The 23,304-nt window shown below is 42.4% G+C and overlaps 1 protein-coding gene across 1 annotated transcript in view; it reads right to left on the reverse strand.

Moving 5' to 3' along the window:
• The window catches only part of LOC307174508 (olfactory receptor 13H1-like), a gene marked incomplete at both ends in the record, with an annotated part of 48,595 nt that extends 30,465 nt beyond the window's left edge, over positions 1 to 18,130 (reverse strand). Inside the window, one exon of the mRNA XM_079898375.1 lies at positions 17,692 to 18,130. Within this exon, the coding sequence (XP_079754501.1) occupies positions 17,692 to 18,130 (439 nt within the window). The remainder of the gene's footprint in view (positions 1 to 17,691) is intronic.
• Positions 18,131 to 23,304: the final 5,174 nt, after the last annotated feature.

The raw sequence follows: 23,304 nt of genomic DNA on the forward strand, positions 1-23,304 counted from the left end.
TATTAAATGTCATCTTGTTGTGTTGTTGGGTGCAAGAATCGACGAAAAATGAATATGCTGTATCTGGAATTTTTATTTCTAGAACATATCCACATCTTTAAAATTGCACCGTAGTGTCACTCTTTACATTGTCGTCTTCTTGACGCTGGCTAGGCAGAACTGCGGATCGTACCACACAAGTCTTTACATAACCATTCAGCACATAGTTATAGGCATCTAAATATATATGCCCTCAGTTTCTCTTTACCCTCGGTTTCTCTATCGGGTAGGTGTAGAAGTCAGGCCACTCAACCGGAGGTAGCGTTGACGTTAATCCTGTCAGATCGTCCATCCATTAAAGCTAGGGTATGTAATCCTGTTCAGAAAAAAAAACATTCCAAATTTGTTTAAACTGTCTTTATATACCAATACATAATTAAAATGTAAGTACTCTGAAAAAGAAAGTATAAAAATCGAGTGTCTGTAGACCTCTCACGACTGTTGTAAACACAGGTCATTATTTCCATTCACTCCACCCCCTCCCTTCTGGGCTCCTTCCAAAGCCACGCCCCCAAAACACATGAACGCGCGACGCCAAACGCTCAGGCTCAGCTGAAGACGCATTTATTATTTACCTGAGACGAGCGGAGAGGAAGGAGCGCAGTGCATGCAGTGACATCATGTCAGAATCACATGTAATAAAATACCTAACTTTATCACTATGAATATAAACAAATATGATGGCTTTTAGTACTCACTATCAAGCTAGCATATCGATACTGGTAAAGTTTAAAATATATTTTGTTTGATTCGGTAACGAGCTATATTTAGGCTATAGGTAACGAGCTATATTTATAAGGCAAAGCTAGGTTGCATTGATACATGTTTTTCCATTACCATCAGTTAAACTGTGATGAAGGTGAATTTCGTGTAAGAGTCATAACATATACGGTGTTTTGCATGTAAGAGTTTCCATGATGAAAACATTGTTGACTCTGATGAGGACTAACGTTACACTCCGGTGACAAGTACCGCATCGTCGGTTCGAGGACAGGTCCACTCCGGGGTCGGGGACGAAGCAGAGGAGGTCGTTCAAGAGTGCGGGCAGGGTCCGAGGAAGTAGTTTAGCAAAGTAGCAAAGCTGGCATTGGTACTTTTTGCTGCATTTTCTCAGCCATTGTGCCGCAAACTCCTGCTTACTCGGTGTAGTGAGCTGAATATTTCCGGGAACGGTGACATGTGATGATGAGTGCACGCAGGGCTGTGCACGCAGTGGTGCTCGGGCACGAGACATGAAGGCATCTGATTGGTTCTTTACATTCGCACCGAATGGCAGTGATTGGTCAGAGTTTTTACTGTCCTACAGCTGCTACAGAGGTCAGATTTTTTCCATTCCTTTTTCTGAACACATAATGTATTGACTACTATCAGAATGGAAGGACCATTTCACCCAGTATAAAAAAAAAATGTTTCTGAACAGGATTACCTACCCTACCTTTAAGTGATCGTGTACGGGTCAGACAATCTGGTTCCGTCCGTTAAAATTAACTTTTGCAAATAACAATCGCGGTCCTGGACAGTGAGTGACCTTGCACATTAAGATAAAATTGTATTTTCTCCAGTCATTGTTAAAAAAACAAGCTAACAAACTGGCAAACTAACGTTAGTGAAGCGGCCAGAGGGATCTTTCTGCCTCCAGCTAAGCCCCGCCCACACAAATACGTCACCATGTTTACCAACTGTAAAAGGGTCTATAGTAAAAAGGTCGGCAGAGAACAGACAACACAAAACAGGTAAATTTGAGAAATGTATTATACAAAATTAAAGACAGTTATTTACATTCCCTGCCTATCTAAGCCGGCTTCCTGAGTGCACAGCGCACAATAAAATCCCAAAATAAACAAACTCAAACAAAAATGGAAGAGTCCATGGAAGTTCTTGGTGTGTGTGTGTGTGTGGGTGTATTTCTTGGAGTATGTATGCTCTTTTCACTACCCGGGTAGGTTTACATGTGTTCTTATCTGTGTTTCAAATGAAGGCACACGATGATGATGGTTACAAAAATGCCATGGCTGGCCACACCAGGCTCTTGGTCCATTCACTTCTGCAGTTGGCTCGCCACTGACCACCAGGGACAGATTCAGATGATCAATCCCTCTCTAAAACCAATCTATTCATACAGTACAGAATGTATTAGTTACTATTGCCTCATTTCTGTTCAAATCCGATCAACTTATCTCCATTCAAATGTCAAATCAAATATAACCAATTGTAAAGGATATAAATACTCTAATCATTATGTAAATGAATAGGTACACATCACACCACATAACACAAGTCAGTTCCAATGAACAACAATCAATCATGTACTTCCATCTCACGGTATAGAAATAAAATCATGAGACTTCTGAAACCGGATATTTATATTTTTAATCTTTTAAATCTATTTATGCATCTTAACATTTTAAACATCACATTTTAATATATTTATTCTTTTTAACAGTTAAGATGAACTTGTAAGTCAACAAAACAGAGTATAAAGGCACCTTTAGTGGTGTGAATACCATGAAAGATCTGCTACAGTGGTGACTAGTTTAGTTGAGCTAGCAGCAGAGCTAAAATCAAAACAAATTTCAGGGCTCGAAATTAACTTTTTTATTTGGTAGCACTGGTGCTCCCAACTTCAAAAAGTTAGGAGCACCAGCAAAAATTTAGGAGCACCCACCAAAAATTAAGGAGCACCACAACTACAAATTATATATTAACAGATTTTATTTCATCCTGTGGCCAAGATTTGAAATTTGGTCTTCTGGCTCTATATCATCTCACCCCGATGATATTGGCACATGATTTGTCATTTGACATAAATTTAGTGAAGGCAAGCTCTTCTTTGGCGATTGTGTATGCAGTGTTATATTCATAGACAGTATGGTTATATTTGACGTATCCTGCCAATTAAAAGCCTTAATAATCGAACCTGATGAACCTGATTTGTTTGCCACACACCTGTCCCTGCATTTTTTGCTTGGCACTTGGCACTCCATTGCTATTAATATGCTGTATTAATCTTTGTTAATCTTAGTTAATAAAAATACAGCTGTTCATGTTCGTTAATGTTACTTCACAGTGCATTAACTATGTTAACAAATAATAATAAAAAAAATCAATAATGTAGGCTATTAGTAGCCCAAATGTTGAAATTAACATTAACAATGGTTAACAAATTAACAAAGTGCAGTTTATTAATAGTACATGTTAACTGTGTTAACTAGAATTTAATAAGTGGAACATTATTGTAAAGTGTTACCGATTTGTTATACACCGATAGGCTTTATGCCCAGCTCCACTACTTCCTGAACTTCAGCCAGCTCCTTTGTTTCCTGTCTGCCATTATTGGACAAACTGATTAATCCAGGTGTGTCTGATTATTGTTGTTGTACTGAGGTCAGGCACACCTGGATTAATCAGTTTGTCCAATAATGGCAGACAGGAAACAAAGGAGCTGGCTGAAGTTCAGGAAGTAGTGGAGCTGGGCATAAAGCCTATTCAGACGTCTCGTGAGTGTGTTGGACAGATCAGTTGTTTTAACCATTAATTAAAGTGAATCGGTTCAAATGAGTCATTAGTTCGCGAATCGGACGTGTCATTAGTGGACGTGTAGCATACGGCAAGCGTTGTGATTATCCCGGTAGTTTATTTTTTAGCACAATTCACACTCCACGGTAATTTAGGAGAAAAAAAAATCTCCGAATGCTCCACGTGAAACTTCGGTCTTCCGCCCTTTTTCTATCGTGTCAAATGATTTTGATTAATATGCGCGAGGGAGAGAGAGCAAGACAGCGCTCATGTTGTTTGAAGACGTGAGAGTGCGCGCGCGCGGCCGGGGCTTTCTCTCGTCAAGCGCAGCAGTCACTCACGCACCGATCAAATAAGGCTTTGGCGGCCGCCAAAAAAAAATCAATGCAGGAAAAACCCCGGGATTGGTTATATAACGTTGGATAGAATGACGGTCCGGCCATCGCGTATCAGCGCACATAAGGTACACACTGTGAAGTAATTTGCAAACGTTTTTTAGAGAAATGAAAACAGGTCGCACCACAACCATTATTTGCACTCGCACAAATGCTCCCAAATATATTTTTAGGTCGCACAGATTAAATTTCAGGAGCATATGCGACCAAAATGGTCGCAATTTCGAGCCTTGAAATTTACATTTGAATTGCACGCGATTAGCACACGGCTAGCGTGATTAACGATCTTTTATGAGCATCTCAAACAACATAAAACAATCTGAATCTGTGTCTATATGGTATCAAACAGCAAGAATCAGGGTCACAACTCCGATTGGTTTTAGAATGTTGCACCATAATAGAGCTAGCTGCTAGCACAGTCAGCATAACACTCGCATTAGTATTATCATCCTTACCGGAGATTTCTCGAGGAGCTCGCAGAGACATGCGGCTTAACTCTCGCTCATAACTTTCAACCTAATGGACACACAATATTTCAACATTTGGTAATATTTGGAGATTTTTCTTTGAATTTGTATCCTTCAGAGGATATTTTTCATACCCGTCCTTGTAGCTTTCTAGCAGCGTCTTCACCGGAGGGAAGGTGTATTGTTTTTTATTAAAAGATTCGCTGGGGGTGTACGCGCCACCCTCTGGCGGAATAGAGGGTTGCACTCCAGTAACCTTGTGCGGGTTACACAACGTGTTGAAAAGCTTCGAGTAATGAACCATTTTAGATACAGTCGAGGGGAAAAGCCCCAGTGCTTCACAAAGCTTCATTTCGCCATCACTAGAGAGCTTTGGACAATCACACCTGGATATGACACAATATTTGAGAAAGGTCTTGGACATGAACACAAAACAACAAAAAAGCAAAGACAAGCAGAAAGGAAGCACAATATAAAGGGAATGGAGCAAACGAGGACCAGGTGAACACAATTAGTGAATGAGGACTAAACGAGGGGACGTGGTAAGGGGAAACTAGGAGGCAAGACAAGGGAAGCACATGGCCAACATAAACAAAGACAAAGCCATGTGCTCAAGCACAAAACAAACATGGAAACATTAAACAAAGATACAAGAGACAAAGCTGCCAGGGCAGAACCCTGACAGTTGTAGCCAGGTTTCTGTAAAACACAGCACATCTAGGTTATAATCTGATCATATCATTAATAAGTGCTTTTGAAGTAAGAAATCGAATATTCAGCAACCTGAGCTTTATCATTTGTATTATATCTGTTTTTTATTTGTTGAACATCAATTACATTTTTAACTTAAATAGGTTTGGGAGTTTTTTTGTATTTCCTAATTCAGGGAACAGACACAGTCTCTATATGATGACATCTAGGTGAAAGAGTCTCTATGTGATGGGATTTATCTGACCTCAGTGATGTGAGACAGCTAGAAGTGAGTCTAAACTCATTTAAGACTGCTGTTATGTTATGAGGATACTCAACAAAATGGACATTTTAGCATAATTGTGTGTGTTATTGTTCATTCAAGCGCAAAAGAGAACGTCTCGGGTTACGTATGTAACCCTCGTTCCCTGAGTAGGGAACGAGACGCTGCATCGATACTCGATACTTTGGGGAATGCCTTCGGCATGAAGCGTCTGAAGTCAACTATGGAACTATTCCAATCTTGATTGGTGCAACGTCACCCGTGACGTCGCATGTGATGGTGATCTGGAAGCTACAAAAGGGTCACAGGAACCAGGAAATGTTAGCTTCTAATTGGTCAAAGCAAGTCGTTCTCAGGGGCGCGAAAAGTGTGGCCGAGGGATGCAGCGTCTCGTTCCCTACTCAGGGAACGAGGGTTACATACGTAACCCGAGACGTTCCCTTTCGTAAAGGGAACTCCCGCTGCATCGATACTCGATACTTTGGGGAACGAATACCCACGCCGCCACACTGAGAGAAAAAACGCCCTGGTATAAAGCATCTGGTACACTCACGGACGATAGAATGAGTAGAGGGCAGATCCAAACTAGCTTGTCATAAGATTTGGTGCAAGAAGGGGAGGTCTGGAGCCGGAGGCTCGACTGACCTCATGGCTGGGAGCCCCAGACAGTAGAAAATATTAGATGAGAGGTGAAGGCAGAAGCGCACCTTGTACTTCAAATATGAGTGGTTTTAGATAACCAACTGTACTCTTAATAAAGGGAATAGCTCCTAACCCTTGATGCATAACTAGATGGACTGACTCCTCTCAGCCTGAGTCCTAATGTAGGAACCTCAAAGGCTACGACCTTGACCATCCGACACATGCGATGGAGGATGGAATACCTGAAGAATCTTAACATTGCCTACAAGTACCTCAGTACCGGGCAAAAATAACGTTGAGTGGCTCCCACGCTAGCAAGTAAGAGGGGGCAGCACCACCACTCTTCCAGGGAGTAAGACGAGCAGGAAGCAGACTCAATAGATTCTCCTATATATACTTATATATCTCAAATATATATTTGTATACCTCACCCACAGGACATGATGGGTGCCAGGGATAACCCATCAGCCTGATGCCAATAGGCTGGATGACAGGATTCATCCTCCAATCTACAGGAACATGGAGTTTCAGTGGGAACGTCCTTTCGAGAACACCCTTAGAGGCTTGCGGAGGGCACTGAGGCCGCCACAGAGGCCCTAAGCATGAACAGGAGATCCCGTTAGAGAGCGGGATGGAACACCAGTACTGAAGCCAGTGGGCAGTAATAAACTGGGTTCAATGCCCTCCCTAACTTAATTGTTTAGTTCCTAGTAGAGTGGGGTTCTAGTATGGATGTCCTGACCACCTCGGTGGAAAGGGCAACCTAATTATGGGTGGGACCCCCTCAGGAGCCAGACCCATAGTCTCCATAACTCTGGTCGGGGATGAAATAATATACCATCAGCCTGAGACAGAAGATCTCTCCTAATAGGAATTTTCCATGGAGGACTCTCCAAGAGACTAATAAGGTCCGAAAACCAAATTTGGGCCGGCCAGTACGGAGCTACAAGGAGTAGTCTCACTCCGTACCTCCTGACCCTTTCTAGAACCCCAGGGAGCAGAGCGATCGGGGGAAAAGCATACAGATGTGACCTCAGCCACATCTGTACCGTGGCATCCAAGCCCAAAGGAGCTGGATGTGAGAGAGAGTACCAGAGCGGGCAATGAGAGTTCTCATGAGAAGCGAACAGGTCAACCTCCGCCCGGCCAAACTCTCTCCATATAAGCTCAACCACTTCAGGGTGGAGCCACCATTCCCCGGGCCTCGGCCCCTGCCTCGACAGGATGTCTGCTCCCATATTTTCAACCCCAGGAATATAAATAGATCTGACAGAGAGAAATTTGTCCTGGGACCAAAGAAGAATTTGATGCGCCAGTCTACAAAGAGGGCGAGATCTCAAACCTCCTTGGCGGTTGATATAAGAGACCACCGACATATTGTCTGTCCTAACAAGAACATGATGGCCTCTGAGGTCTACAAGGAAGTGCCTCAGGGCAAAAAATACAGCCAACATCTCCAAGCGATTAATATACAATGTGAGATGATGGTCTTTCCAAGTACCTCGGGTGTAACGGCCCTCCATAACCGCACCCCAGCCCGTGAGGGACGCATCCGTGGTCAGAGTTTTTCTCTCACATGGTGCTCCCAAAACCGGGCCCTGAGACAGGAACCATGGTTTCTTCCATACGACAAGAGAACGAAGGCATCTGCGCGTAACTCTGATCGTACGAAAAGGGTTTCCCAGAGGAGAAAATCCCTTGTTCCTGAGCCACCACTGCAAGGCCCTCATATGGAGCAGACCAAAGGGTACTACCGTGGAAGCTGCAGCCATAAGACCCAAAACTCTTTGAAAGTGTTTGACAGAGATAGCCTGGCCTAACCTAATACTCTTCATTGTGTTTAAGATAGTATTTATACAAGCAGGAGACAATTGTGCCCGCATTGTGACTAAGTCCCACTCTACTCCCAGGGACGTAGTCCTCTGAAGAGGAGTTAAGGAACTTTTCTTGACATTGAGTCTCAACCCCACGCACCTCAGATGGCGCAAAACAACATCTCGATGTTGAATTGCTAGTTCTTTTTGACTGAGCCAAAATGAGCCAGTCATCTATAAGATACGGACCCCCTGAAGTCTCAATGGAGCAAGGGCCGTGTCCATACATTTAGTGAAGGTGCGAGGGGATAAGGCTAGGCCGACTGGAAGAGTCCAGAACTGATGCGCTTTTCCCCCCAAAAGCGGATCTCGGAAACTTCCTGTGATGGGGTTAGAAGGGAAAGAGGAGTTAAGGAGCTTGTGGATCTATCAAGACAGACCAGTCCTCGGAGCTGGTCTGACTGACAGTCGGTAACTTGAATCTGAACCCCCTCGGAGGTTGATCCAGTACCCTGAGATCCAAAATAAGGCCTAACTCCCCCCCTCATAGGAACTATGAAGTGCCAGCTGTAGAACCCGGGCTCCCGTAACCAAGGAAGAGCCCACTTTGAGGTTTCCTGTGTTAAGAGGGACTAGACTTCCTGTTCCAAAAACCGACCCTGCTCGGGGCTGGCCGACATGTGAACCACCCTTAGTAGATAATATTTGTATATTAGCTCCACCATAAGCAGGACCCCCTAGGCTATATTTTGAAGACCCCTCGGGGTGTCTAAATATGCCATTATGGGGACCAGTCCCTCGAGACTGGCCTCGGCTATAAATTTCCAAATGGCTTTGGTGACCTGAAGCAGCTAACTGGCAGGAACTTACCGAAATATGCTCTCTACAGACCTCCTGAGAGGCGGCGAACTCGACAGTGCCGCAACGTCTTCGGGCAGATACTGCGATTTGTGTTCGCTGGAAGCCGATGTGTCCCGAAGCGCCATCGGCGGCGGGAAGCAAACATCGATTTCCTAAGGGCTGCATAAGGGGGCGAGACTCCTGTACTCGCTCTCCTGGGGGAACGCCCATAAGGGTCTGCGTGTTACGACAAGACCTCTTAGTTGAAGCCTTCTTAGCCCGAGAGACAATCCTCAGACCTGTCTTCGGTATGGAGAGCTTCGTGCGAGAATGTTTCTTCTGGCCCCAAGCCTTATACGGGGGGGCACGAGAGGAAACCTTCTCAAAATATGAAGAGCTGGCGGCTGTCCCATGAGGCTGCCCCCTGGCAGCAACCCCATGAGACCTGGACTGACAACTGGGGATAGCTGATTGTCGCTCTGCCTCCTGAAGCCTCTCGACAACGGTTCTTGCCGCGTCGCCAAAGAGGCCAGAAGGTGAAAGGGGAGCATCGAGAAGGAAAGCCCTGTCTTTCTTCCCGATCCACAAGCGAATAAGCCATAAATGTCTCTCTGAGACGACTAGTGCTGCCATAGAACGGCCAATAGCACGGGCCGTCTCTTTAATAATACGGAGAGATAAGTCAGATACTCTACGATATTCAGTAATATAGAGTGAGACCTCCCAGTTATCATCCACCTGCTTGAGGAGGTCAGCCAGGTATGCCTGTAATAACCCCATCGTGTGTGGGCATGCACCAGCTCGACCACCGCCATATATGCTTTCCCTAACAAATTCGATGTACGAGATTTGGAGGGAAGTGTCTGAGCTATCAGGGGTGACGCAATGTCGGGGAGAAAATATTTCGCAAAATATTCCTCAACCCGAGCCATCACCTAATAACCATTTTCATTAGATTCCCTAATGGATGAGTAAATATATACATGGGGGAAAATAATTGAGATGAAAATGGATTTTTCCACGATCTTGATACCTCAGTATGGAGATCAGTGAAAAAGGGAAGGCTCTGACACGAAGATTGTGACTGGGTCTGCAGGAAGCGCTCATTCATTTTATTTTTCTTAGTCGCTTCCTGCTTATTATATGGCCATTTAACATTTAATTTAACCACTGCCCTGATTACAACCTCCAGCAACTCCTCACTAACGGGAATATGGGGTGGCGAATCCCCCTATCCACGTGATTCAGTGTTAATAGATAATATCTAACTCCTCGGAGCCAGATAAATCAAACGCTGTGTCTTTAACACGGTCGGAAGAAGCCGCAGCGCGGGCTTCCGAACCGTGCGCGAGACCAGTGGAGCTGGTTAATAAACACTGAGAAAGGGTCGCAACCGTCTCAGTATGTATCATATGCCAGCCCCACGTGCGAATCACATGCATACAAGCGGCGCGCTGCCTCAACAGACGCGGGACCTGATGCACTGGAAACGCGAGCCTGATCTAATTGATCGAACAAGCTCAAACGGGAGCGGAGCTTTTTCATTGAAAACAGTTTGCACAGACAGCGCCCTCGAGCACCGCCCGTGCATGCTCCACTCCCAGACAAACTACACAAAGCGTGTGTGTGTCATCCTCGCTTAAATAACGTGGGCAAGGGGACGCACACTGCCTGAATAGCTTCTCTTTTTTCGCCATAAATCTTTTCACGGGACAAACAACACCAAATAGAACAGACAAGATGACATAGAGCGCTTGCTGAAGACCAGAAGCTAACATTTCCTGGTTCCTGTGACCCTTTTGTAGCTTCCAGATCACCGTCACATGCGACGTCACGGGTGACGTTGCACCAATCAAGATTGGAATAGTTCCATAGTTGACTTCAGACGCTTCATGCCGAAGGCATTCCCCAAAGTATCGAGTATCGATGCAGCGGGAGTTCCCTTTACGAAAGGGAACTGTATTCTGGTGTGCTGTCTGTGTGCACGATATTGGTGCACGTCTTTCTTTGTGTGTGTGTGTGTGTGTGTGTGTGTCAGAACATTCACAGACAGCACGGCCTCTTTTGTCTTGTCGTGCTTGAATAGTTTTAAAGCATTTACATGAATAAAAGCGGGATCATATAATGTAACAGTACCCAAAGGATGACAAAAATTAACGGATGCTGCATTAATTGCATTAAATATTTTAACGCGTTAAACTGGACAAAAATTAATCGCATGCAGTAATGCGTTAATGTTGACAGTCCTAATATATACTGTATAGGCCTATATATATATATATATATATATATATATATATATATATATATAAATTAGGGGTGTCGCAATATACCGGTATTGACGATAATCGTGATATTCAAAGCATGAAATATCGACATCGTGTTAATTTAGAGCAATACAATATACCGGTATTGGCGATATTGGCGTTTTCTAGACGCAGCGCTCGTCCGCGCCCGCGCAGCTAGAGTGAAACACTCTGTCCACACCCGAAAAAAGTAAGCTGAGCTCGCCGGTATTAACAACAGAGTTCTTCGGCTTCAAAGAAAACAGCACCTTAGAGGTGGTCGCACACCGGACTAGAAGCGCAGCGCCACGTCTTTAAAATTCGAACACATTCTGTATGAGTGTACACACACCGGACGAGAAGCACAGCGCGGTTCTATTCGGCGTCTGTCCGCGTCGCCCAGCAACGGCTCAGGACCTTGTTCAAAATCCTGCCGCGACACAGAGCGCAGAAAAAAAGTGTTCAGATCACAGACTCAGCAACTATTGTATTTACTTGTACAGTACAATCATAACATAGTACAGACATTATCTCAATTCCATAATGTCCTAATGATATTGCTGGTGGCCATAAACTGAGAAAGTGCGTGTCCGGTGTGCAATACCTCGAGTTGTCATAGACGCGGCTATTATTTTACTAGTCATCATGGAATGGGAAACGTGACATTAACTGTTAACAGGGGGTTTCTGTGTTCATATATTTAATAAAGGGTGATTATTAAAATTAAGAACCCCGTTTTCTTTACTCATCTTATTTTTGTATTTGTATTTGCACTTGATTTTTTTATTCAAATTTGCTATCTGCATGACTTTATTGGCGCCAGTGCAACAACAGGTTTAAGAGCTTTTCAGTTCTTCAGGAAACCTTCAGACAGTGTTTGGCTTCAGTTTGAAACCAGATAAACTTCACATGCTTGTCTTCCTTCACAAAAATTTGCCATAGATTGAGTACGCAAGAAGTAAAAATGCATGTGCCTTGTGTTTATCAGTATCCTTATGTTTGTTGGGTAAAAAAGAAAAACTATATAAACAAAGTAAAAATTAATTTGACTGATAACTACCCCCCCCCCCCCCCACAGAGATTCTATAGATATCGCGATATATCGATATCGTGAATTCGTTTGGCCACAATAACCGTGGTGTGAAAAATCTAACATCGTGACAGCCCTAACATATATATATATATATATATATATATATATATATATATATATATATATATACAGTGAGGAAAATAAGTATTTGAACACCCTGCTATTTTGCAAGTTCTCCCAATTGGAAATCATGGAGGGGTCTGAAATTGTCATCATCGGTGCATGTCCACTGTGAGAGACATAATCTAAAAAAAAAATCCTGAAATCACAATATATGATTTTTTAAATTATTTATTTGTATGATACAGCTGCAAATAAGTATTTGAACACCTGTCTATCAGCTAGAATTCTGACCCTCAAAGACCTGTTAGTCTGCCTTTAAAATGTCCACCTCCACTCCATTTATTATCCTAAATTAGATGCACCTGTTTGAAGTCGTTAGCTGCATAAAGACACCTGTCCACCCCATACAATCAGTAAGAATCCAACTACTAACATGGCCATGACCAAAGAGCTGTCCAAAGACACTAGAGACAAAATTGTACATCTCCACAAGGCTGGAAAGGGCTATGGGTAAATTGCCAAGCAGCTTGGTGAAAAAAGGTCCACTGTTGGAGCAATCATTAGAAAATGGAAGAAGCTAAACATGACTGTCAATCTCCCTCGGACTGGGGCTCCATGCAAGATCTCACCTCGTGGGGTCTCAATGATCCTAAGAAAGGTGAGAAATCAGCCCAGAACTACACGGGAGGAGCTGGTCAATGACCTGAAAAGAGCTGGGACCACCGTTTCCAAGGTTACTGTTGGTAATACACTAAGACGTCATGGTTTGAAATCATGCATGGCACGGAAGGTTCCCCTGCTTAAACCAGCACATGTCAAGGCCCGTCTTAAGTTTGCCAATGACCATTTGGATGATCCAGAGGAGTCATGGGAGAAAGTCATGTGGTCAGATGAGACCAAAATAGAACTTTTTGGTCATAATTCCACTAAACGTGTTTGGAGGAAGAAGAATGATGAGTACCATCCCAAGAACACCATCCCTACTGTGAAGCATGGGGGTGGTAGCATCATGCTTTGGGGGTGTTTTTCTGCACATGGGACAGGGCGACTGCACTGTATTAAGGAGAGGATGACCGGGGCCATGTATTGCGAGATTTTGGGGAACAACCTCCTTCCCTCAGTTAGAGCATTGAAGATGGGTCGAGGCTGGGTCTTCCAACATGACAATGACCCGAAGCACACAGCCAGGATAACCAAGGAGTGGCTCTGTAAGAAGCATATCAAGGTTCTGGCATGGCCTAGCCAGTCTCCAGACCTAAACCCAATAGAGAATCTTTGGAGGGAGCTCAAACTCCGTGTTTCTCAGCGACAGCCCAGAAACCTGACTGATCTAGAGAAGATCTGTGTGGAGGAGTGGGCCAAAATCCCTCCTGCAGTGTGTGCAAACCTGGTGAAAAACTACAGGAAACGTTTGACCTCTGTAATTGCAAACAAAGGCTACTGTACCAAATATTAACATTGATTTTCTCAGGTGTTCAAATACTTATTTGCAGCTGTATCATACAAATAAATAGTTAAAAATCATACATTGTGATTTCTGGATTTTTTTTTTTTAGATTATGTCTCTCACAGTGGACATGCACCTACGATTTCAGACCCCTCCATGATTTCTAAGTGGGAGAACTTGCAAAATAGCAGGGTGTTCAAATACTTATTTTCCTCACTGTATATATATATATATATATATTAGAGGTGGGCATAGATTAATTTTTTTAATCTAGATTAATCTAGATTAATTTTGAAATTAATCTAGATTAATCTAGATTAAAATGGCTCATTTGAATTCTGCCGAAGGCAATCAGAATATGTGTGCTACCCAAATAATGACTATAAAAGTAAGTCTTTGAGAACGGGTTTCTCAAGCCAGGTGGCGCATTAGACCAGCGGCTCATCTCCTGTTTCCAAAATGCATCACAAACTGCTTGAGAAAGCTGTTCTACTCATAGACTGTAAAAGGTTACTACTGTACTGTTACCGTCCGTAGGCAACATTAGGTAGGCCTATGTTATTATCAACTAGGCTATCAATTAGGGATGGGCGATATGGCCTAAAATCCATATTGTGATATACATTGCAGCCTCTTGCGATAACGATATTATAATAAAACCATTTCAGAACAGGTTACACAGACCCTGCTAAACAACTGCTAAATGAGGTTTTTTTTTTTTTTTTTTTTTTTTTTGAAAGGGTGTATGTCGTTTTGAGAACATATATTGTGCAAAACTGTAAGTATACAACATAATTTTGCAGATAAATAAAATTTAAGTACACTAGCTGCAGAGACTTAAGTAGGTCTAATGTTTATTATGGCTTGGAACTTATGAAACCCCAAATTTAAAAATAGAATATTGTCTAACTGATGTCTTTTCAGTTAAAAAGAAACACAACAACGATTCTTAAAATCGGGCGCTTTTAATAAAAAGAGATTATGTGCTACACCACTCACTAAGATATATTGGGAATAATACGCGCGCGCTGGTATTCAGTGATATGTTTCGTTTTGAATTTGAGGTGGTAGAACGGATTAGTCGTGTGTTAACTTACCGAACTGTTACACCACACAGTCTACGTCGGACGGCTTAAATCCGAACCAAGTCCAAATAATGGATGTTGCACCGATCTTTTACACCAGCTTTCACTTTCAGCCGTGTTTACATCAGTTGACGACGAATATGATGCGTTGAAGCCGGGTGTTCCTCGCGGCCGCGGGTAGATTGCGTCATCATAGCTTGTGTAGCTTGAGCCAGCTGCCAACCCAACTTGGAGAATAGATTAACGGCGATATTTTTTTTATCGCGCGATAAGAGTCTCGCGTTAACGCGCTAACGGCCCACCACTAATATATATATATATATATATACAGTGGTTAAAGTGGGATTTGGCAGGTGGGGGAACCCTCAAATTTTGTGTAGGAGCAACAGGGAAAAATTACTCACCGTGGGACAACATATTGAGTATCGTGGTATAGCAATACTTTTTGGGACAAGATTGTCACTGTGGCACCAAGTATCACAATACTTATTTAATACTTTTAATGTTTTAATTTTGGTCCATCTACACTGATATGATGACGATACTATGTTAAAATTGCTGAACACCACGATATGGAACACAACCTTGTTTTTCACAATGAAAATTTAAACATAAAAATGAGAAGTCCAAAACTGACTGAAATGTGATATAGTTAGGGGGGTTCGGGGGGTTCGGGGGCATGCTCCCCCGAGAAAATTTGGATTTCTCTGACCAACATATGTGCAATTTAGGGCTTTTGAAGGCCAAAAAAAATTGAAAAGAAATAGCTTTAAAACTTTTTCATTAGATTATTTGTCAATACCTGCTCTCTCCTCATCTTCATCTTTCTTTTTCTCTCAGTCTCCTTCTGCCCTAATTCTTCCCCTCCTAAAGCTGAACTTTGACTGATAGTCTTTTCATTTTCATTGGCTGTACCCAATGTTTAGACCTGTTGTGGTATTTATGCAAATTAGCACATACGTAATTAGATTCTGCACCGTTTGTCCATGTTAACAAACAATTTAAAAAAACTTGTAATACATTTTTTGTTTGTCTTGATTTTTTACCCTATTCACGTAAGTAAAAGAATGAATAGGTGTAGCCTATGAATAGGCTATATTTGGGTCTTTTTCTAAACTTTCCCCTAATGGGATTCCTCGGGGCTTTTTTTCCTTACTCAGGACATATTGAGGAAACAAAATCAGTTGAGTTTGCTTCTGTTGCAATTTGTTCAAGGTTGACCCCCATTTTGGCTTATAATGACTGGACTGTATGCAGTTGGTTGGTGGAATTGGCAGACGTTCCCTTGTGCTGTGGAAACGCGTCAAAGCATTCTCAGGTATAAATATAATATATAATAAAATAATAAATAATAAAATATATTATAAGGGAAAACAAATGTCCGGCGAATATCGAACCTAAAACTAACTTTACCGCGCTCAACCACCGTGAGTGCATTTCACGCATTAGTAATCGCTGGCGTTCAGCGGGGAAGGGAGGCGTGAACCGGTGCAGATGCACTCAAATCAGACAGGAGAACCATGAGAACATAACGTCGGGACTCGGGAAGCGTGTTTGTGAAGGCGGGGCCAGGCGGTGATATTCAGTTTTGATTTGATGAATGATGAGAATCATTGAATTTGATGAGAATAATTTGATTTGAATCTATTTATTTATTAATTTATCTGAGGTGCCGGAACGCAGTTCCGGACCGTTCCGGCCCACTTTAACCCCTGTATATATATATATATATACACTCACCTAAAGGATTATTAGGAACACCTGTACAATTTCTCATTAATGCAATTATCTAATCAACCAATCACATGGCAGTTGCTTCAATGCATTTAGGGGTGTGGTCCTGGTCAAGACAATCTCCTGAACTCCAAACTGAATGTCAGAATGGGAAAGAAAGGTGATTTAAGCAATTTTGAGCGTGGCATGGTTGTTGATGCCAGACGGGCCGGTCTGAGTATTTCACAATCTGCTCAGTTACTGGGATTTTCACGCACAACCATTTCTAGGGTTTACAAAGAATGGTGTGAAAAGGGAAAAACATCCAGTATGCGGCAGTCCTGTGGGCGAAAATGCCTTGTTGATGCTAGAGGTCAGAGGAGAATGGGCCAACTGATTCAAGCTGATAGAAGAGCAACTTTGACTGAAATAACCACTCGTTACAACCGAGGTATGCAGCAAAGCATTTGTGAAGCCACAACACGCACAACCTTGAGGTGGATGGGCTACAACAGCAGAAGACCCCACCGGGTACCACTCATCTCCACTACAAATAGGAAAAAGAGGCTACAATTTGCACAAGCTCACCAAAATTGGACAGTTGAAGACTGGAAAAATGTTGCCTGGTCTGATGAGTCTCGATTTCTGTTGAGACATTCAAATGGTAGAGTCAAAATTTGGCGTAAACAGAATGAGAACATGGATCCATCATGCCTTGTTGCCACTGTGCAGGCTGGTGGTGGTGGTGTAATGGTGTGTGGGATGTTTTCTTGGCACACTTTAGGCCCCTTAGTGCCAATTGGGCATCGTTTAAATGCCACGGCCTACCTGAGCATTGTTTCTGACCATGTCCATCCCTTTATGACCACCATGTACCCATGCTCTGATGGCTACTTCCAGCAGGATAATGCACCATGTCACAAAGCTCAAATCATTTCAAATTGGTTTCTTGAACATGACAATGAGTTCACTGTACTAAAATGGCCCCCACAGTCACCAGATCTCAACCCAATAGAGCATCTTTGGGATGTGTTGGAATGGGAGCTTCGTGCCCTGGATGTGCATCCCACAAATCTCCATCAACTGCAAGATGCTATCCTATCAATATATGGGCCAACATTTCTAAAGAATGCTTTCAGCACCTTGTTGAATCAATGCCACGTAGAATTAAGGCAGTTCTGAAGGCGAAAGGGGGTCAAACACAGTATTAGTATGGTGTTCCTATATCCTTTAGGTGAGTGTGTGTGTGTATATATATATATATATATATATATATATATATATATATATATATATATATATATTAGGGTGCATCAAATGTGACAGTTTAACCATCATTGTATTGCTCATTATAGTTGGGTATCGCAGTGGATTGCATATGGCCAGATATCTGTCAAAGGCCATGATCATTAGAATAGTATTGGATGTTGTTCCATATAAATGTGTAAAAAAAGCTTGGAAAACACACTTCACATATGTGATGTAGCGCTCAGAGGGGTCTGTTAATAAGTCCTTCAGTAAACGTGGTATGAGGACAGTTGTTCCCATAATATCACTCACTGGCAAGTGACAGAAAAGAATGTGCATAGGCTGGTGTAATCTTTTTTCTATTGAGATCTGGATCAAGATCCAAATGTTAGACACTATTACAAAGACATAAGCTATCAAAAGAAAAATGAACGTGAGCTTGCTGGACTGTGGTGTAATTTGCAGTCCCTCCACTAAGAGTACACTGTATCTGAATGTCAGGTTATCCATTTGTGACCTAAAGAAAAGATACAAATTAAGTTACAAACACTTGTATTAACAGCATATTCTCTCAAAGCATTGCTACAAGTAGATCATATCTTCCAGAGAGTAGTCATATAATGTTCAAAAGATAAAAACAAGGGTTTTGTTGTTACCATCAAAGTTCAATGATTTAGTGTTTCCCAAAACCATTATTCTAGTATATATTTGCAAACAGCATTGCAAAATTGTGGTTGGAACTGCAGCTTTCAACCTGTCGTTAGAAGCTTAGTTTGGAGTTAGAATGAGAGTTGAACTGGTCAAGACAATCTCCTGAACTCCAAACTGAATGTCAGAATGGGAAAGAAAGGTGATTTAAGCAATTTTGAGCGTGGCATGGTTGTTGATGCCAGACGGGCCGGTCTGAGTATTTCACAATCTGCTCAGTTACTGGGATTTTCACGCACAACCATTTCTAGGGTTTACAAAGAATGGTGTGAAAAGGGAAAAACATCCAGTATGCGGCAGTCCTGTGGGCGAAAATGCCTTGTTGATGCTAGAGGTCAGAGGAGAATGGGCCAACTGATTCAAGCTGATAGAAGAGCAACTTTGACTGAAATAACCACTCGTTACAACCGAGGTATGCAGCAAAGCATTTGTGAAGCCACAACACGCACAACCTTGAGGTGGATGGGCTACAACAGCAGAAGACCCCACCGGGTACCACTCATCTCCACTACAAATAGGAAAAAGAGGCTACAATTTGCACAAGCTCACCAAAATTGGACAGTTGAAGACTGGAAAAATGTTGCCTGGTCTGATGAGTCTCGATTTCTGTTGAGACATTCAAATGGTAGAGTCAAAATTTGGCGTAAACAGAATGAGAACATGGATCCATCATGCCTTGTTGCCACTGTGCAGGCTGGTGGTGGTGGTGTAATGGTGTGTGGGATGTTTTCTTGGCACACTTTAGGCCCCTTAGTGCCAATTGGGCATCGTTTAAATGCCACGGCCTACCTGAGCATTGTTTCTGACCATGTCCATCCCTTTATGACCACCATGTACCCATGCTCTGATGGCTACTTCCAGCAGGATAATGCACCATGTCACAAAGCTCAAATCATTTCAAATTGGTTTCTTGAACATGACAATGAGTTCACTGTACTAAAATGGCCCCCACAGTCACCAGATCTCAACCCAATAGAGCATCTTTGGGATGTGTTGGAATGGGAGCTTCGTGCCCTGGATGTGCATCCCACAAATCTCCATCAACTGCAAGATGCTATCCTATCAATATATGGGCCAACATTTCTAAAGAATGCTTTCAGCACCTTGTTGAATCAATGCCACGTAGAATTAAGGCAGTTCTGAAGGCGAAAGGGGGTCAAACACAGTATTAGTATGGTGTTCCTATATCCTTTAGGTGAGTGTGTGTGTGTATATATATATATATATATATATATATATATATATATTAGGGTGCATCAAATGTGACAGTTTAACCATCATTGTATTGCTCATTATAGTTGGGTATCGCAGTGGATTGCATATGGCCAGATATCTGTCAAAGGCCATGATCATTAGAATAGTATTGGATGTTGTTCCATATAAATGTGTAAAAAAAGCTTGGAAAACACACTTCACATATGTGATGTAGCGCTCAGAGGGGTCTGTTAATAAGTCCTTCAGTAAACGTGGTATGAGGACAGTTGTTCCCATAATATCACTCACTGGCAAGTGACAGAAAAGAATGTGCATAGGCTGGTGTAATCTTTTTTCTATTGAGATCTGGATCAAGATCCAAATGTTAGACACTATTACAAAGACATAAGCTATCAAAAGAAAAATGAACGTGAGCTTGCTGGACTGTGGTGTAATTTGCAGTCCCTCCACTAAGAGTACACTGTATCTGAATGTCAGGTTATCCATTTGTGACCTAAAGAAAAGATACAAATTAAGTTACAAACACTTGTATTAACAGCATATTCTCTCAAAGCATTGCTACAAGTAGATCATATCTTCCAGAGAGTAGTCATATAATGTTCAAAAGATAAAAACAAGGGTTTTGTTGTTACCATCAAAGTTCAATGATTTAGTGTTTCCCAAAACCATTATTCTAGTATATATTTGCAAACAGCATTGCAAAATTGTGGTTGGAACTGCAGCTTTCAACCTGTCGTTAGAAGCTTAGTTTGGAGTTAGAATGAGAGTTGAACTTAATTAGACCATGCTCCTGATATCGTTTCATATTTATCTAAATTTCATTCTGTATCTTTTAGTGTATCAAGCACCATTTTTGAAAGATTGCACAGGACTCAAGATCCTGGAACCCTGGAGTATGATGTAATATTTATTATATTTCTAAATTATATTTTCATTGCTTTTGTTTGCTTGTACAACTTTAACATTTTTCAGAGGAACTCTGATAAGTGCGCTACAGGCAGGGGCACCTTAAGATAACCAAAGGTCCCTGGGCTACAGCATTTTAGTAGCCCCCAGACCAGAGTTAGTTTTACAGAAAATGGTATCTTCCAATTAACTAAAGGTGGGAAAATTATGTGTTTAAAAAAAAAAAAAAATCAGTCATGAAGAAATTCTTATTTTAATTGATGGAAACAAGAAAACAAAATTTGCCCACAGACAACAATTTGTGTTTAGTTGTATAGAAAAGTTATTTGATGTAGGCCCTGTCCTTAGTCCGAATCCTGGGGGATTAGGCTGTGCTATGCCAAGGGGCGTAATAGGCCGTGCTATGCCAAGGGCCAGTTATGTGAATAAAACAATTAAAAGCTATGATAGGCCAATTAAGTGAAGGGCAACTAAAGGTCAGATTACATAAAACAATAATGAGTCTTACCTGATGGCTGTGAAAGGCTGTGCTATGCGATATGCCAGTTATGTGGATAAAACAATGAAAAGCCATGATAGGCAAATTAAGTGAGGGGTCACTAAAGGTCAGGTTACATAAAACAAACAGTCTTACCTGATGGCAATGATAGGGCATCCTATGCGAAGGGTCACGATATGCCAGTTTTGTGAATAAAACGGTGAAAGGCCATGAAAGGCCAATTATGTGAAGGGCCACTAAAATTACATAATGCAGTAACAGTCAGTCTTACATGATGGCCACGATTACATAAACGATAATAGTCAGTATTACCTAAAGGCCACAATAGGCTGTGTGGAGTGTCACGATAGGCTGTGCAATGCGAAGGGCCACAAAAGGCTGTGCTATGCAGAGGGCATTGATTAGCCAGTTATGTGAATAAAATGATGAAAGGCCATGGTAGGCCAATTATGTGAAGGGCCACAAAGTTACATAATACAATAACAGTCAGTCTTACCTGACGGCCACGATAGGCCTTGCTATGCGAAGGACCACGATTTGCCAGTTATGTGAATAAAACGATGAAAGGCCATGATAGACCAATTATGTGAAGGACTACTAACATTACATAATGTAGTAACAGTCAGCCTTACATGATGGCCACGATAGGTTGTGGTATGCGAAGGGCCATGATAGGCTATGATATGCAGAGGGCCTTGATAGGCTGTGAAATGCGAAGGGACACAATATGATGTTTTATGAACAAAGTTCAGGAGGAGCACATTCAAATGATCACTTCAATCAGCATGAGAGGAGGCCTATAAATACGTAGCTGGCAGTTTTTTCTGCATCCCTCCACCACCCCATCTCCTCACACTCGCCGGGTTACTACCCTAATCAGAGATACGGGGGGAGTATTCTGGGTTTGGGCCACATTTCGAGCTTGGAGCCCTCCGCCGGACAGCATGCCAAATATGCATACTCTTTTGCTCTTATCTAATCATTTGTAAATGTGAACTTGTGAAATGCCAATTATGTGAATAAAATAATGAAAGAGTGAAGGGAAGAGTGAAGGGAAGTCTTTGTGAAGACTGAAGCCAAAGATATAGTAGAATAACGAATTAAACCACCACCAGTAGCTAGAAAAGAGAAACATACCTTGATTATTACTTGAAAGTGCCTGCTGAGCATTTGAGTTAGTTTTAGAGTCAGATCTTGAATACTGAGAATGACCATGTACACAGAACCTTGGTAGAGGAGGCTGACGCCCCACATATGGCTGTGTTTGTAGCAGCACCAGTACAAAAAGACATATCTTATGTAGAGGCGAGTTGGAAAACGTCTCGGTTACGTACAGTATATAACCATGGTTCCCTGAAAAGGGAACGAGACGCTGCATCGATAAACGCTTTGGGAATGCCTCTGCGTGATTGCATCGTGTAGCATGTACAAAATCAATCCAATGGCGTGACCAGGAAACTATCAAGTGTACCCAGACTGAACAGTGTTTGCTTCTGATAGACTCAAGCAAGTTGATTATGGGCAGCTGGAATCCAACAATCTCACTATGTGGGTGAGAACGAGCAGCAGTGATCAACTTTCTCTGCGTACAGCCCAATCCTTTCTTCCTCCCCAGCTGGTGCGGAGGTTCAGGATCTTGTTGAGAACTTTCTGTCACCTGTTTCCCTGAAATGAGGGAACATTGAAATGTGTTTTCGGACCTCTTCTAGTTGTTGCCCATGGGAGATATTAGTTGCTCTCTCTCGGTCAATACATCGACTATGCATTGTGGCTGACCGGTTCTCCCCCAACTGTTGCTAAGTTTTAGGATGATACATGCATCCTTAGTCCTCAGACCTCCTGGCTCCACCTCGGCCCTCCTGTCCTGTGGTATCACCATGTCCCTCATGTGAATCACTCCGGCTTCTCTTGGTTCTCCAGATTTTCTGACTCCGTCTCAGTAGCCCTTCCCCTGGCTCCACCCTGGTCAGTACCACCTATAGCTCGACCGTGGACCGGCATTCCTAAGGGGTGGGTGTGGGTGTGTGTGTGTGTGTGTGTGTGTGTGTATATATAAACCTGTGTTTGCCTCTTTAGTTTGTCAGTTCCCACTCATGGTGCATCGATTGACACTAAGGGAATGCTTTGCATGATGATGTCTTGAAGCACATGTAAAATCAGTCCAATGGTGTGGCGGAACTTCAGAGGCGGGTGACGTCATGAACCAGGAAACTATAAAGCCTGCCCAAACAAAGCAGCGCTAGCTTCTGTCTTCACAAGCGCTCTGTCTAAAACTGTCTATTGTCTATTTGGTGTTGTATTGTCAAGCAAAATATATATAAAAAAGTATGGCGATTAAGCTGCAGCAGTTCAGACT

This window comes from Squalius cephalus (assembly GCF_949319135.1).
Source record: "Squalius cephalus genome assembly, chromosome: 17".
Lineage (NCBI taxonomy): Eukaryota > Metazoa > Chordata > Actinopteri > Cypriniformes > Leuciscidae > Squalius > Squalius cephalus.